Source organism: Astyanax mexicanus, chromosome 2 (genome assembly GCF_023375975.1).
Source record: "Astyanax mexicanus isolate ESR-SI-001 chromosome 2, AstMex3_surface, whole genome shotgun sequence".
In the NCBI taxonomy this organism is placed as follows: domain Eukaryota; kingdom Metazoa; phylum Chordata; class Actinopteri; order Characiformes; family Acestrorhamphidae; genus Astyanax; species Astyanax mexicanus.
In genome coordinates this window covers 73304806-73319115 of record NC_064409.1, presented here as the reverse complement: position 1 = coordinate 73319115, position 14310 = coordinate 73304806, and the positions used below count along the sequence as shown (strand labels likewise).

The 14310-nt window shown below is 38.2% G+C and overlaps 5 gene segments (V, D, J or C); 2 read left to right on the top strand and 3 right to left on the bottom strand.

Moving 5' to 3' along the window:
- Positions 1-418: 418 nt before the first annotated feature.
- On the bottom strand, positions 419-1456 carry LOC125799176 (Ig kappa chain V-III region PC 4050-like). The segment is given in 2 exon segments: positions 419-812; positions 942-1456. Coding segments are annotated over 2 exon segments (387 nt in total).
- On the top strand, positions 1220-13608 carry LOC125799109 (Ig kappa-b4 chain C region-like). The segment is given in 3 exon segments: positions 1220-1297; positions 1833-1941; positions 13089-13608. Coding segments are annotated over 3 exon segments (513 nt in total).
- LOC125799180 (Ig kappa-b4 chain C region-like) lies at positions 3389-4458 on the top strand. The segment is given in 1 exon segment: positions 3389-4458. A coding segment is annotated over 1 exon segment (375 nt).
- Positions 6017-6889, bottom strand: LOC111196205 (Ig kappa chain V-III region PC 4050-like). The segment is given in 2 exon segments: positions 6017-6480; positions 6610-6889. Coding segments are annotated over 2 exon segments (375 nt in total).
- Positions 9537-10292, bottom strand: LOC125799181 (Ig kappa chain V region K16-167-like). The segment is given in 2 exon segments: positions 9537-9969; positions 10099-10292. Coding segments are annotated over 2 exon segments (372 nt in total).
- Positions 13609-14310: the final 702 nt, after the last annotated feature.

Here is a 14310-nt window from a genome sequence, read left to right as displayed (position 1 = left end):
TTTTAAACATGCTTTTTAAATGTCACATGAGTTTTGTAACCATCTTCGGATTAGAAACCTTGTAAAAACAAAAAGCTGCCTGAGTTAGACCAGTATTATTTAAATAGTTAAATATATGTTTTTAGATTCAGAGTTGAAAAAAGATCATAAAAATAAGTAACAGGCAAATGGCACCCATTGGGTGGAATGGCCAGAATACTAATGCACAAATGACTGTAAATCACTGGGTAACCACTAGATTGAGCATAAAGTGTGAAATCACACAGGGTTTTATTATTGATTCTATGATAAAAATGTCAATAAGGGGTGTAATGTAGAGAATTATGAGATGTTTTTATATCTATAGTGTAAAGTATAACGTGTGTGTGTGTGTGTTTGTGATTGTGCTGTTTCACATCCTCCAACTCAGCACCTGCAGCAGTGCAGTCTCTGTGCAGCCGGACTGAGTGACGGAGGTTTTTGTACGGCGTTATATCACTGTGTGAACAGGGAGGTGCTGCTGATTTCATGATAACTCTGACAGTAATAATCTGCAGCATCTTCAGGCTGGACTCCACTGATGGTCAGAGTGAAGTCAGATCTAGATCCACTACCACTGAAACGAGCTGCAAAACCAGTCTGAAGCTGATTCGCAAATATAATCATGAGTTTAGGAGCTTCTCCAGGTTTCTGCTGATACCAGTGTAAGTAGTGACCAGCCCAGCTGTAGTACAAAACAGCAGGACTGGTCCTACAGCTGATGGTGACGGTGTCTCCTGGAAGAGCAGATTTCACTGCAGGACTCTGAGTCACAGTCACCTGACCTATGGACTCTGGAGAAACAGAAATACAGTAGAAGTATTTCCACATTTAAGACTCTTCTGAAGTTGATGTAAAGTGTTTAATAAAGGGTTAATGTAGGATAGTTTGGTGTGAGAGTTGAAGGTGAATGAGGGTCTGACCTTGAGAGCAGAAGATCAGGGTCCAGATGAAGATGGGGATTAAAGTCATGGCTGCTGTGGGTGAAGAAGTTGCTGTAGCAGCTCTCAGTCATGAAGTGTTAAACTCACAGGACTATAAACACTCCCAGAGCACTGAAGCATGGAGCGCTCAGTGCAGCGTGTCTTCTATCTATGGAAATATCTTCTCTACATCATCTACTGTAATTTATTACAGCACTGCAGCAGAGTTTAGTATAAAACTCCTCCTCTAAATGAAGGAATTCTAATAATGAAGCTAAATGGTGGGAGTTTTCTCCTCAGCTTTGATCAAGTGTATCTTTATACTGAAGGATCAGCAGGAGCTTCATGATGATCAGGTGGGACTCTGCTGTCCTTTAGAGGAGCTCTGTGGGCTACTGAGGGTTAATGACTTTAACACTGCAGCTGAACACACAGCTTGGAGACTGGCAGAGAGAATAATGGAGAAAATGGAGAAATATATTGATGGAAAAATGAATTTTACACCACTGTAAAAGGTAACTGACACTTATAGAAACTTGCCTTTATCCAGTAGAAGCTGTTATTCAGAGTTCCTCACACTTCATTAACTCTATACATTCTGTTATTTATTGATTTTTACATTCATTTCCCATTAAGATCTATTGAGTTCAGCACTATTGATGAATCCAGTATGAGTTTAAATGGTGGGATTGTTTGTTTAGAGTCTGTAATCTATGAGTTTCAGTCTGAAAATGAGAAAAGTGCTGAGCATGTCCTCAGTTTAGAACATTTGAGGATTAAAAATGTTAAATGTGTTTGTAAAAGATGATGAAATATTCAGGATGTTTCTCTATTTCTCTCTTCATGTAAATCCTCCTCTTTTCTCCTGAACTGCAGTGTAAAATGTTGTAGAGGAAGTATAGAGTGGTGTGTTTAGAGCAGCAGGTTTTTGTACGGACGCTGAATGAGTTTGTATCACTGTGGTACACTTTCGGTGGAGGAACTAAACTGGACGTTGGACGTAAGTAACTAATGACTACATTTGTAAAACAGCAGTAAAGGAACTTAATGAGTGATTTTATTTCTGTTAAAGCAGTTTAGTGAAGTGAAATATCTGTAGAGTTGATTTAACTCTGTGTTTATTTAATTCTATTGATTCTACTCTGATGAATGAAGGACAGTATCTTGTGGAGATCTTCTTGAATCACTGGGTCTAAATGTTAATATGAAGAGTTTTACTCAGTAGAGTTTCTTTCAGCTCTGTGGAAATTTAAATTTAATATTTCTTAATTAATTATTGTAATTTTTTATCTAAACATTCAGAAAATCAGAAATTCATATTAAACTAATGAACATGCTGCTGGTTCTAGTAATTAAACTCTGAAACATTTACCAGTGAGAATTACTGTATATTTTACACTGTAAACTTAATATTCATTTATGACTAGAAATAATTCATGATTTTTTATTAATTTATATTCATGTGAGGAAGAGTTTTTATCAGGGATAATTTAGATTTTTAATATAAAAGTGTAATTTTTACATTTAAATAAATTCTCAAATATTGTATTTTTGCACATAAATAATTTATTAGAGTAACAAAAATAAGAAATCTATTTAAATATAAAGTTAGGATTTCAGTATGTAAATGTTGGTACTTTATTCTGACAATTTAATTAGCAACATTTATACTAGTAATAAAGGATTTCTTTATGTTCTTAGACAGACTAGAAATAAAGTGACATTTTTTTATTGATTTACTAGTGAAAATAATTATTAATTTATTAGTATTTAAATGTAACTGTGCAGTGAATGAATTGCCTCCAATATCTTATTTTTATATAACTGGATAATTGGTTTATATTAATGTGAGGAAGAGTTTTTATCAGTGCTAATTTAGATTAATAAGGAAAATGTAATTTTTACATCTAAATAAATTCTTAAATATTGTACTTTTACACATAAGTTCATTATTAGTGTAACAAAAATAAAAACAATACATTTAAATATGAAGTTAGAATTACAGCATGTAAATAATGGTATTTTTTATCCAAATTTTAATTAGCAAAATGTATACTAGTAATAAAGTTTTTCTTTAGGTTCTTAGACAAACTAGAATTAAAGTGCCACATAAATTTCTATTGAATTATTAGAGAAAATATATAATTAATGTATTAGTATTTGAATGTAACTGTGCAGTGAATGAATTGCCTCCAGTATCTTGTTTTTATATAAGTGGAAAAACAGCTGATGGTAATTTAAATTAAATTAAATGTAATTTATTTAAGTGAAAAGTTGTGTAATTGTGATGCTCTGTTAATAAAAATGAAAGTACACTAAAATAAAAATATGATCTATTAATATAATGCAAAAAAGAATTAACACTTTTTAATTTGATATATTTTAAATATTTATATTAAATAATTTACAGGAGAAATTGATCTTATTTACACAGATATAAGATATAGATGGATCTTAGTTTTAGAAATTTCCATTAAAATTTCAGTTCAGATAAAAACGTTAGTGATGCTCCACTGAACCCAGATCTGCTCTGATAGATAAGAGAAGTGAAACACACACACACACACACACACACACACACACTCACACACACACACACACACACACACACACACACACACACTCAGTGTTCTCCTCCAGCTGTTCCTCTGTACTGACTGAATGAGAGCTGGAGCTGTGTGTAGGGTGGGGGTGTATCTGATTCTGTACACTCTTCACTATATAGTGCACTCCAGTACTCCATATCCACTACTCTTACAGCGCACTCAAACAGCCCGGGTTCAAACCCTGCACCCCAGCTCACACCACTACCCATAATGCACTGTGCTCCTGATTTCTCTACAGAGTCCAGAACCATCAGAACCCAATTCAGTACCGGAGAACCAGAACCACAGTGTCGGTTCTCTACAGTGCTGTTCTAGATCCTTTATTAGCAGATCATTATGAACACTGTGTATCTGTGTGTGTGTATCTGTGTGTGTGTGTCTCCTACAGGTGAAACTCCTCCCACTCTTACAGTCCTGCCCCCGTCCAGTGCAGAGCTGGAGCAGGGGGAGGTCACACTGCTGTGTGTGGGCAGCGGGGGCTTCCCCTCAGACTGGAAGCTGAGCTGGAAGGTGGGCGGCAGCAGCTGGAGCTCGGGGGTCCGTCACAGCCCCGCTCTTCTGAAGAAGGACCACGGCCTCTACAGCTGGAGCAGCACCCTGACCCTCCAGCAGCAGCAGTGGATGAAGAACACAGTGACCTGTGAGGCCACCAAGAACTCCCAGTCTGTAGCCAGTAAACCAGTGAGCGCAGACCAGTGCTCTAACCTCTAAACACACACACACACACACACTTATAAACACACACACACACACACACACAGAGATACACACACTCCTCTACTTCATTAAAGTCACTGTCTGTAGCTGAACTGTGTGTTAGATGTGTTTGAACCTGGTTTACTTTGTATTACTTTTGTCTTTTGCTTCATTTTCTGTTTGAATACATAATAAAAGTCTTTTTTGAACTCCTATATCAGACTTTGCCTCTTTTTTTCATCAGTAAATATTAGAAATGTTTTGGTAGGAACTAAATAATAGTATATATATATTTATTCATTGAGATTTTTGAGACCTCTGTTACATCTGTGTGATAATTATAAAATTACATAATAAATAATAATTAAAATCAAATAGAAGCTTTTTTGTGATTTCTAGACTGACATGCCAAATGTCATGGGATAGCAGTATATTAATTTATTATAAAGTCCTATCTCAGGAGATGACCCGGGAATATCCACATCTGTATAACTTGTGAGGTGTTATCTTGTGAGTCTGAAGTCTGTTCACATGAATTATGGGAGTTGGAGTGAGGTCTGATAGTGGAGCAGATTGATGGGACATTATTCAGTTTCTGAAGTTGTGTGGGTATTTAATATTCCTCCATTCACAGTTTTATGTGTTTACCAGAAATACATCATAGAAGACTAATATTACCATCCACAGTGGACAGTGCAGTGCAGTGGGTGGTAATGATGGTGACCGGCAGCATCTGGCTAGAATGATCAGTGCAGCATTCTTCAGCTTCTGAGAGACATGATAAAAGTCATGTGACACGATATTAGATACTGTCACATGATATTTAACATTTTTGGAGTTGTAAGTTTTAGTTTATTTTTCAAAATGGTGTAAATGATAAATTACAGATTAATCAAATATGAATTAAAATAAAAGCCAAATATATAAATTTGTATTTAATTTCTTATTTTAATTGATCAGAGTGTCCAATAAACTCTTACATGTTTAAGATTAAAGACTTTCTTGTAATAATTTGATGATTTATGGGCGGAGTCTAGGATCAGAGATTTGGGGGGCTGATCCCTCAATGAAGCAGCTATTGGCTAAACTGTAACTATTAATAATCACTATATTATCAAAAGTATTTACTCGTCTGTCTTCACACGCTTATGAATTTTCCATCCTTTCCATTTCATCCCGTTCTTAATCCACAGGGTTTAATACAAAATCTGCCCACCCTTTACAGCTATAACAGCTTCAACTCTTCTAAAAAAAATTGTTTCCACAAGGTTTTCTAGAAGCACGTAAGATCAGATAGGGAACAGAAAGGGGCCATCCTTAAACTGTTCCTTCAGAGTTGGGAGAATTAAATAGTCCAAAATCTCTTGATATGCTGTCATTTTACCTGAGCTACACCCTAATGGCTGAGCTGTTGTCATTCCCAGTCTAACCATTTCCAAATCTGTCTTTATCATAATATGATTTTATGTACAAATACATGTAAAAAGTACATAACAGTGCAAAAACATAGAAATTAAAAAATATTCTAAAACTTAAAAGCACAGTCTGAATTCTATCTGTGCTTCCAGCAGGATTATGGTCACTATGTTTCTTGTCTTCTCCAGACTCCAGTTTTCCAGAGAAGATCTGGACCAGTGGGTTTCATCATGTGAGCCTCATTCCTAGTTGGCCCAGTGCTTTAGTGAGGATGTTTGATAGATGAGTATCACTCCACCTCATCCCCAACTCATCAACCCATCCCCAAATTCCCAACTCATCCCCACCTCATCAACTCATCCCCAACTCAGCAGTTTTTTTGCTCAACAGCCCTGTTTCACTTCCTCCATCTCAGCACCTGCAGGAGATCCCACTGCAGCAGTGCAGTCTCTGTGCAGCCGGACTGAGTGACGGAGGTTTTTGTACGGCGTTATATCACTGTGTGAACAGGTGGGTGCTGCTGATATAATGACGACTCTGACAGTAATAATCTGCAGCATCTTGAGGCTGGACTCCACTGATGGTCAGAGTGAAGTCAGATCCAGATCCACTACCACTGAAACGAGCTGCAAAACCAGACTGAAGCTGATTCACAAGTTTAATCAGGAGTTTAGGAGCTTCTCCAGGTTTCTGCTGATACCAGTGTAAGTAGTTGTTGTTATAAACAGCAGGGCTGGTCCTGCAGCTGATGGTGACGGTTTTCACTGAAAGAGCAGTTTTCACTGCAGGACTCTGAGTCACAGTCACCTGACCTATGGACTCTGGAGAAACAGAAATACAGTAGAAGTATTTCCACATTTAAGACTCTTCTGAAGTTGATGTAAAGTGTTTAATAAAGGGTTAATGTAGGATAGTTTGGTGTGAGAGTTGAAGGTGAATGAGGGTCTGACCTTGAGAGCAGAAGATCAGGGTCCAGATGAAGATGGGGATTAAAGTCATGGCTGCTGTGGGTGAAGAAGTTGCTGTAGCAGCTCTCAGTCATGAAGTGTTAAACTCACAGGACTATAAACACTCCCAGAGCACTGAAGCATGGAGCGCTCAGTGCAGCGTGTCTTCTGTCTATGGAAATATCTTCTTAACAGACGTTTGCAGATGTTAAGTTTCACTTCTGTACTTTATCTGCTCTGGGTTTCGAGTAACATTATGTAGAGTTTTATATTAAAATGGCAGCTTTAGTCTGTAAGGGGAGCTAGGTAGCAATAAATTACATTATTTGCATATACACTGATTTAAATTAGCAGATTTAAATGGATTGAGTTAAGGAAGGGTCAGTAGAGAATGATCAGGTTGACTGGAGCTGATAGAAAGACTACAGTAACTCAGATCAATAGTGAACAACCACTCTGAAAAATAGTGGAGATGAGAAAAGCATCTCAGAATGAACAACCAATCAAATATTGATTTGTGTATAATCCTCAAAAGTAGAAGATCATGTCAGGTTCTAATCTATAAACCAAGAACTAAAAGTTGAGGTTGAAGTAGACATATGCTCACCAATACTGGGCAGTTCTGGAGTTCTGCTGAGACTTATAGACGTTAGGGGCCAAATTTGAAGCAAGAGGTGTCCAAGATCCAGTTACACATGGGGGTGTTGATTCCCAGATCGCTGAGCTTGGTGAAGAGTCTGGTGGGGATGACTGTGTTAAAAGCTGAGCTTTTGAGTCAATGAACAGCATGTGGATTTGCACAGCCATATAAAACAACTAATAAAGGCTCCCTTTCTTAGTAGACATTGTTTGCTTGTGTCCTTTAACCCATTCTTTATTTTCTTGTTAAAGAAAATATATACAATCCTGAGGTGTGTGGTCTACAACAGGTGTTTCTCAGAGAAGGTAGGAAGTGTTGCTATATGTTCCTGTAGCCTCTTAAACTGTAAGGGCTCACACAGAAAGGAAATCAAACCCAGGTCTTTTAATTCACAACCCAACTTTCTAACTGGGTGAGCTACCTAGTGAAGGTAGTTAATAGGACCCAAGAGCAGAGTAGACAAAGCTGAGAGCAGATTGTGTTGGACTAAATATAAACTGGGGTTTTGTTGTTAGACGAGAGCTCTACCACTCTAGCAAAGCAGGTGTGCGGAGATATAATAGGGATGATCTCAGAAGAGGTGGCTCCATAAAAAGATGTAGAAAACTAAGGAATAGCCAACACCTCATGTGGGGATTTTGCGAGTGGTGTCCGGAGCCCAGACACCGCGAGGCGGACTGCGCTCACACCGGCCCGGACTTCTGCTGCTGCTGCGTCTTCCCGGAGGAGGAGGACGAGCTCTGCGCCTCTCTGCCCGGGCTAAGGTCCGACTCCGCCCCGCCTCTCCCGCAAAACTCTTCAGCGGCCGAGTCAGAGTCGTGGAGGGGGGAGAACGGCCCTGACAAGAGCGAGGCCAATCCAGCCCCGGCGCTACCGAGAGCCGCCGCTCATCCATCATCCGCGAGGCTGGGGGACGGAGGCTGGGAGGTGGGCTGCCATCTCCACGGGTCTCTCTCTGGAGGGGGGGGGCCCAAGTGAACGAACTGCATCCCCCGCTCTCCTCACCCCGCCTCTCTTCGTTCGCTCCAGTCACCAGTTCACGCCTCACCTTCGACCCTGGTGGCTGGAAGCTTAGGGGGAGGGACTGTGGCGTGAGGAGGCGGGGGAGTTGTGGGTCCGCCCCACGCCAGAGCGCAAAGCCATGCCTGTCTCAGCTGGCCCGCATGAGGGCTGATTGAGCCGCCAGTTGAGACAGGCATATATACTCAGCCTCTGTCATCATTTGGGGGGAACTCTCACTGAGGAGCTGGGGACTGAGGCTGCGCGGACTCGTATGAACACTTAAAAACTAAGTAATTCGACGGACTCTAGAGCCCCATTGGGCGAGCTATGTTTCTTTAAGTTTATTCTGGGTGTGGTGGAGGGCATTTTCGAACTAATAAAAGTATGATTGGAGTTCATTTAATCCCCGTGTCTGTGTATCTCTGTGAGCTTCCTCCTTCCGGGTCACAGTGGTCACGCCCCTAACCCCAGGGGCCGACCACACTACACAGACATGAAGCATGGCCTTTCTCATCCCCTTTTCTTAGGCTAGCATATGTCAGTATTGTTTTGGAAAGAATGATGATATCTGCATGTCTGCATCATGGAATAACCCAGGTGGTTGGATTTAAATCCATCTATGTTTGTTAAAAGATTACACAGGATACAATCTGTGAAAACTGTCTTTAAACCGGTTCTTTAATTGAGAAGACAGACAGACGGGGATCAGTTTGGTTGTTTCTCAGTTGAAACCAGTGTTTTATTGTTAGTTGGATTTTGTAGCAGATTAAGGTGTTTGAACCTGAAGAATTTAGTTCAGTTCTGTGCTGAAGAACAGATCATGTTGAGTTTCTCTACTGTCAGACAAGAACAGAAAGCTGAGGCTGCAGAGACCCGAGACTCTCTAACACTGGACCACTGAAGACTGGAGAACCATAGTCTGATCTGACTGATCTGGATTTCTGCTGAGACAGTTGGTGGAAACAGAACTTTGAGACGATCCAAACAGCCTTGTGTAAAAAGTTCAGACTTGTTTAGGTGATGAACTGGTGTGGAGAATGTTTTCTAACTACACTTTTGACCCATTATTAATAACCAATCAAAAATATTCTGGAATTAAGTTATGTCAATGATGTTAAAATTAATCTGAATTTCAATAAAATGTTTCCAAAATTTTTAATTTAAGGTGATTCAAGAACGATTAACGGCCAATCCCAATATTGCAACAGTGTTTCTGATGAAGTCATTTATCATCAGTAGTGAGTTTGTGTGTTTGTGTGTGTGTGTGTGTCTCCTCCACAGAGTGTGTGATTGTGCTGTTTCACTTCCTCCATCTCAGCACCTGCAGGAGATCCCACTGCAGCAGTGCAGTCTCTGTGCAGCCGGACTGAGTGACGGAGGTTTTTGTACGGCGGTATATCACAGTGTGAACACCCAGCTACTACTGATATAAAATGCTCCCTGACAGTAATAATCTGCAGCATCTTCAGGCTGGACTCCACTGATGGTCAGAGTGAAGTAAGATCCAGATCCACTACCACTGAAACGAGCTGCAAAACCAGACTGAAGCTGATTCACAAGTTTAATCAGGAGTTTAGGAGCTTCTCCAGGTTTCTGCTGATACCAGTGTAACTCGTTGTTATAAACAGCAGGATTGGTCCTGCAGCTGATGGTGACGGTGTCTCCTGGAAGAGCAGATTTCACTGCAGGACTCTGAGTCACAGTCACCTGACCTATGGACTCTGGAGAAACAGAAATACAGTAGAAGTATTTCCACATTTAAGACTCTTCTGAAGTTGATGTAAAGTGTTTAATAAAGGGTTAATGTAGGATAGTTTGGTGTGAGAGTTGAAGGTGAATGAGGGTCTGACCTTGAGAGCAGAAGATCAGGGTCCAGATGAAGATGGAGATTAAAGTCATGGCTGCTGTGGGTGAAGAAGTTGCTGTAGCAGCTCTCAGTCATGAAGTGTTAAACTCACAGGACTATAAACACTCCCAGAGCACTGAAGCATGGAGCGCTCAGTGCAGCGTGTCTTCTGTCTATGGAAATATCTTCTCTACACAACTTTACCACATCCTGCTCTTCTCTACATCATCTACTGGGGGTTTATCTTTTATAGTTTACTGAATATTAAAATCATGGAGTCGTGTGTGGAACAGACGGTCGGGTCAGAATTCAGCACAATCAGATTAAATCCAGGCTCTTAATCTGACTTGTTATAACAGTGCAGGCTGGTGGAGCATCTTTAAACTGATCTTTTACCAAATCAGAACCAGGTTCTTCTCCAGAACCAACAGGGGGCGCTCTCCCAGTGTTAAATGTGGGGAAATGTTCCTCATGTTGGGCAGTTAGATGTGTGTGTGTGTGTATGTGTATGTGTGTGTGTGTGTGTGTGTGTGTGTGTGTGTGTGTGTGTGTGTGTGTGTGTGTGTGTGTGTAGAGTGGTGAGTTTAGAGCTGGAGGTTTTTGTACAGCCACTGAATGAGTTTGTATCACTGTGGTGGACTTTCGGTGGAGGAACTAAACTGGAAGTTGGACGTAAGTAACTACATTTATTTATTAATAAAACAACAATTAAATTATTATAATAAGAAATTAAGTATTTTTCAGTATATTTGAAGTGTTTGAAGGACTTTTATTTATTTATTTTAGTTCAGTTTGTTTTACAGAAACACTTGATGTTGATGTTGAGTGTCGGTCTGTATCAGTTAAAAGCTGAGAAATCATTCTGAGATTTATTCAAATAAAGAGAAAAATAATTTTTATACAATTTTGAAAATATTTATTAAATAAGATTTAATATGAAAATAGTTTTAGTGCTGCTTGATTGCAGTGTGATTTCTTTTAAATATATTTTACGTGTGTAATATTTAAATATGATATTTAAAAGTATGATATACAGTTTTGATTAGAAATTAAGAGCTAAATTAAATATGTATGTAAATATATCATCACTGCTTTTTTTTTACTTTTTGCTCAGTGTGAATCTGGTAGTTGTTCTTAACATTGTGTCAGAATGTTTTGATGAATTGACCAATAGAAATAGTCCAAAATTTCTTTATAAATATTTTTACGCAGATTACATTTTTAATTTTAGAAAAAATACATATATATATATATTTTTTTTTATCTACATTGTGGAGTTTGAGCAAACTGTTTTAGTTTTATTAAGTTGAATTAATAATCATGTATCTAATTCTAATTATAAAACCCTGATTTTCAACTTTATTTATATTTTTATATTTATTGTATTTATTATATTATTTCTTATTATATAAATAAAAATATATATATTTTTACTAAAACAAATTATGCTGTTTTGCTGGCATTTCAATTATTTTGTTATATTATTGAAATTCCAGTATGTCATTCTTTACAATTAATAAATACATTTTCAAATATATTGATCATTTCAAGTTTCAAATGATAAAATGTAACTTAACTAATTCTAGTAAAAATCAATTCTTTGGATGCTTGTAGAAAAATAAATAATATTTATTTATTTATTTTTTTTTTTGCTATATTATAAGCTATTTTATTAGTCACGTTTAGCTAAATGTAAAACAAAATGGATTTATGGATAATATGCCTTCCAAATTCATGTTTCTTCTTTAATTTAATTTTTATGAAGCACATTACAGTAAATGTAATGTATTTGGAGACACAGTTGTGAAAGCATATTTTCACGCCATTCATGTTAAAATCTACTGGAATTAAACATTTGCTTTGGATTCTTTTAGTGAAAAATGAAACCATTAATTCTAAAATAAATTTCCTGTTAGAAACAATTTAAATAAACAATTTTAATTTCAAAATTCTTAATAGCAAGTTTTGATAATTAAATGAATAGTTATGGTTAAATAGATTATTTATTTAATGTAATGTATTTAATGATTATTTAATGTAATGAAAGGTTAAAAGCATTTCACATTGTTAAATTGTATTACATTTATTTGATGACTTTGCAGACACTTTCTAGGAAATTTAATTCTAATTTCACCCTTAATTAAATAAAATAGCATTTCAATCATTGCAAAAAAATAATGTTTTTCCAGTGAATAATCATGTTCAACCATTTCCCCCTATGGTTAAATTGTTACATATAATGAATCAAAATGTGCTTTATTTCAAGGTGCATTGAAGAATAAAATAAAGATTATGTTAAATATATTACAAAAAAAGAAACTAATAACTGATTTCTCCCATAAGAGAGAAAATGGTTATTTATTGGAAGAGATTTAATAATGAATACGTCTCAATTTTCTGTTTAAATGTATTTAATTAAACTGATCTTCAGTTCAGATAAAAACGTTAGTGATGCTCCACTGAACCCAGATCTGCTCTGTAAGATAAGAGAAGTGAAACACACACACACACACACACACACACACACTCACACACACACACACACACACACACACACACACACACACACTCACACTCTCACTCACACACACACACACTCACACTCTCACTCACACACACTGACACACTCAGTGGTCTCCTCCAGTTGTTCCTCTGTACTGGCTGAATGAGAGCTGGAGCTGTGTGTAGGGTGGGGGTGTATCTGATTCTGTACACTCTTCACTATATAGTGCACTCCAGTACTCCATATCCACTACTCTTACAGCGCACTCAAACAGCCCGGGTTCAAACCCTGCACCCCAGCTCACACCACTACCCATAATGCACTGTGCTCCTGATTTCTCTACAGAGTCCAGAACCATCAGAACCCAATTCAGTACCGGATAACCAGAACCACAGTGTCGGTTCTCTACAGTGCTGTTCTAGATCCTTTATTAGCAGATCATTATGAACACTGTGTATCTGTGTGTGTGTGTGTGTGTGTGTGTCCTACAGGTGAGACTCCTCCCACTCTTACAGTCCTGCCCCCGTCCAGTGCAGAGCTGGAGCAGGGGGAGGTCACACTGCTGTGTGTGGGCAGCGGGGGCTTCCCCTCAGACTGGAAGCTGAGCTGGAAGGTGGGCGGCAGCAGCAGGAGCTCGGGGGTCCGTCACAGCCCCGCTCTTCTGAAGAAGGACCACGGCCTCTACAGCTGGAGCAGCACCCTGACCCTCCAGCAGCAGCAGTGGATGAAGAACACAGTGACCTGTGAGGCCACCAAGAACTCCCAGTCTGTAGCCAGTAAACCAGTGAGCGCAGACCAGTGCTCTCACCTGCTGTGAACACACACACACACACACACACACACAGATACACACATAAACACAGAAATACACACCCCTCTACTTCATTAAAGTCACTGTCTGTAGCTGAACTGTGTGTTAGATGTGTTTGAACCTGGTTTACTTTGTATTACTTTTGTCTTTTGCTTCATTTTCTGTTTGAATACATAATAAAAGTCTTTTTTGAGCTCCTATATCAGACTTTGCATCTTCTTTTCATCAGTAAATATTAGAAATGCTTTGGTGAAAACTAAAATAATAGTATATATATTTTTATTCATTGAGATATTTGAGATCTCTGTAACATCTGTATCATAATTATATAATTGCCTAATTAATAATAATTAAATTTAGATACAAGCTTTCTAGTGATTTCTAGACTGACATGCCAAAAGTCATGAGATAGCAGTATGTTAGTTTATTATGAAGTGCTATCTCAGGAGATGGCTTGGGAATACCCACATCTGTATAACTTGTGAGGTGTTATCTTGTGAGTCTGAAGTCTGTTCACATGAATAATGGGAGTTGGAGTGAGGTCTGGTAGTGGAGCAGATTGATGGGACATTATTCAGTTTCTGAAGTTGTGTGGGTATTTAATATTCCTCCATTCACAGTGTTATGTGTTTACCAGAAATACATCATAGAAGACTAATATTACCATCCACAGTGGACAGTGCAGTGCAGTGGGTGGTAATGATGGTGACCGGCAGCATCTGGCTAGAATGATCAGTGCAGCATTCTTCTGTTTCTGAGGGACATGGCAAAAGTCATGTGACACGATATTAGATACTGTCACATGATATTTAACATTTTTGGAGTTTTCTATGTTTTAGTTTATTTTAAAAAATGGTGTAAATGATAAATTACAGATCAATCAAATAATCAAAATAAAATCC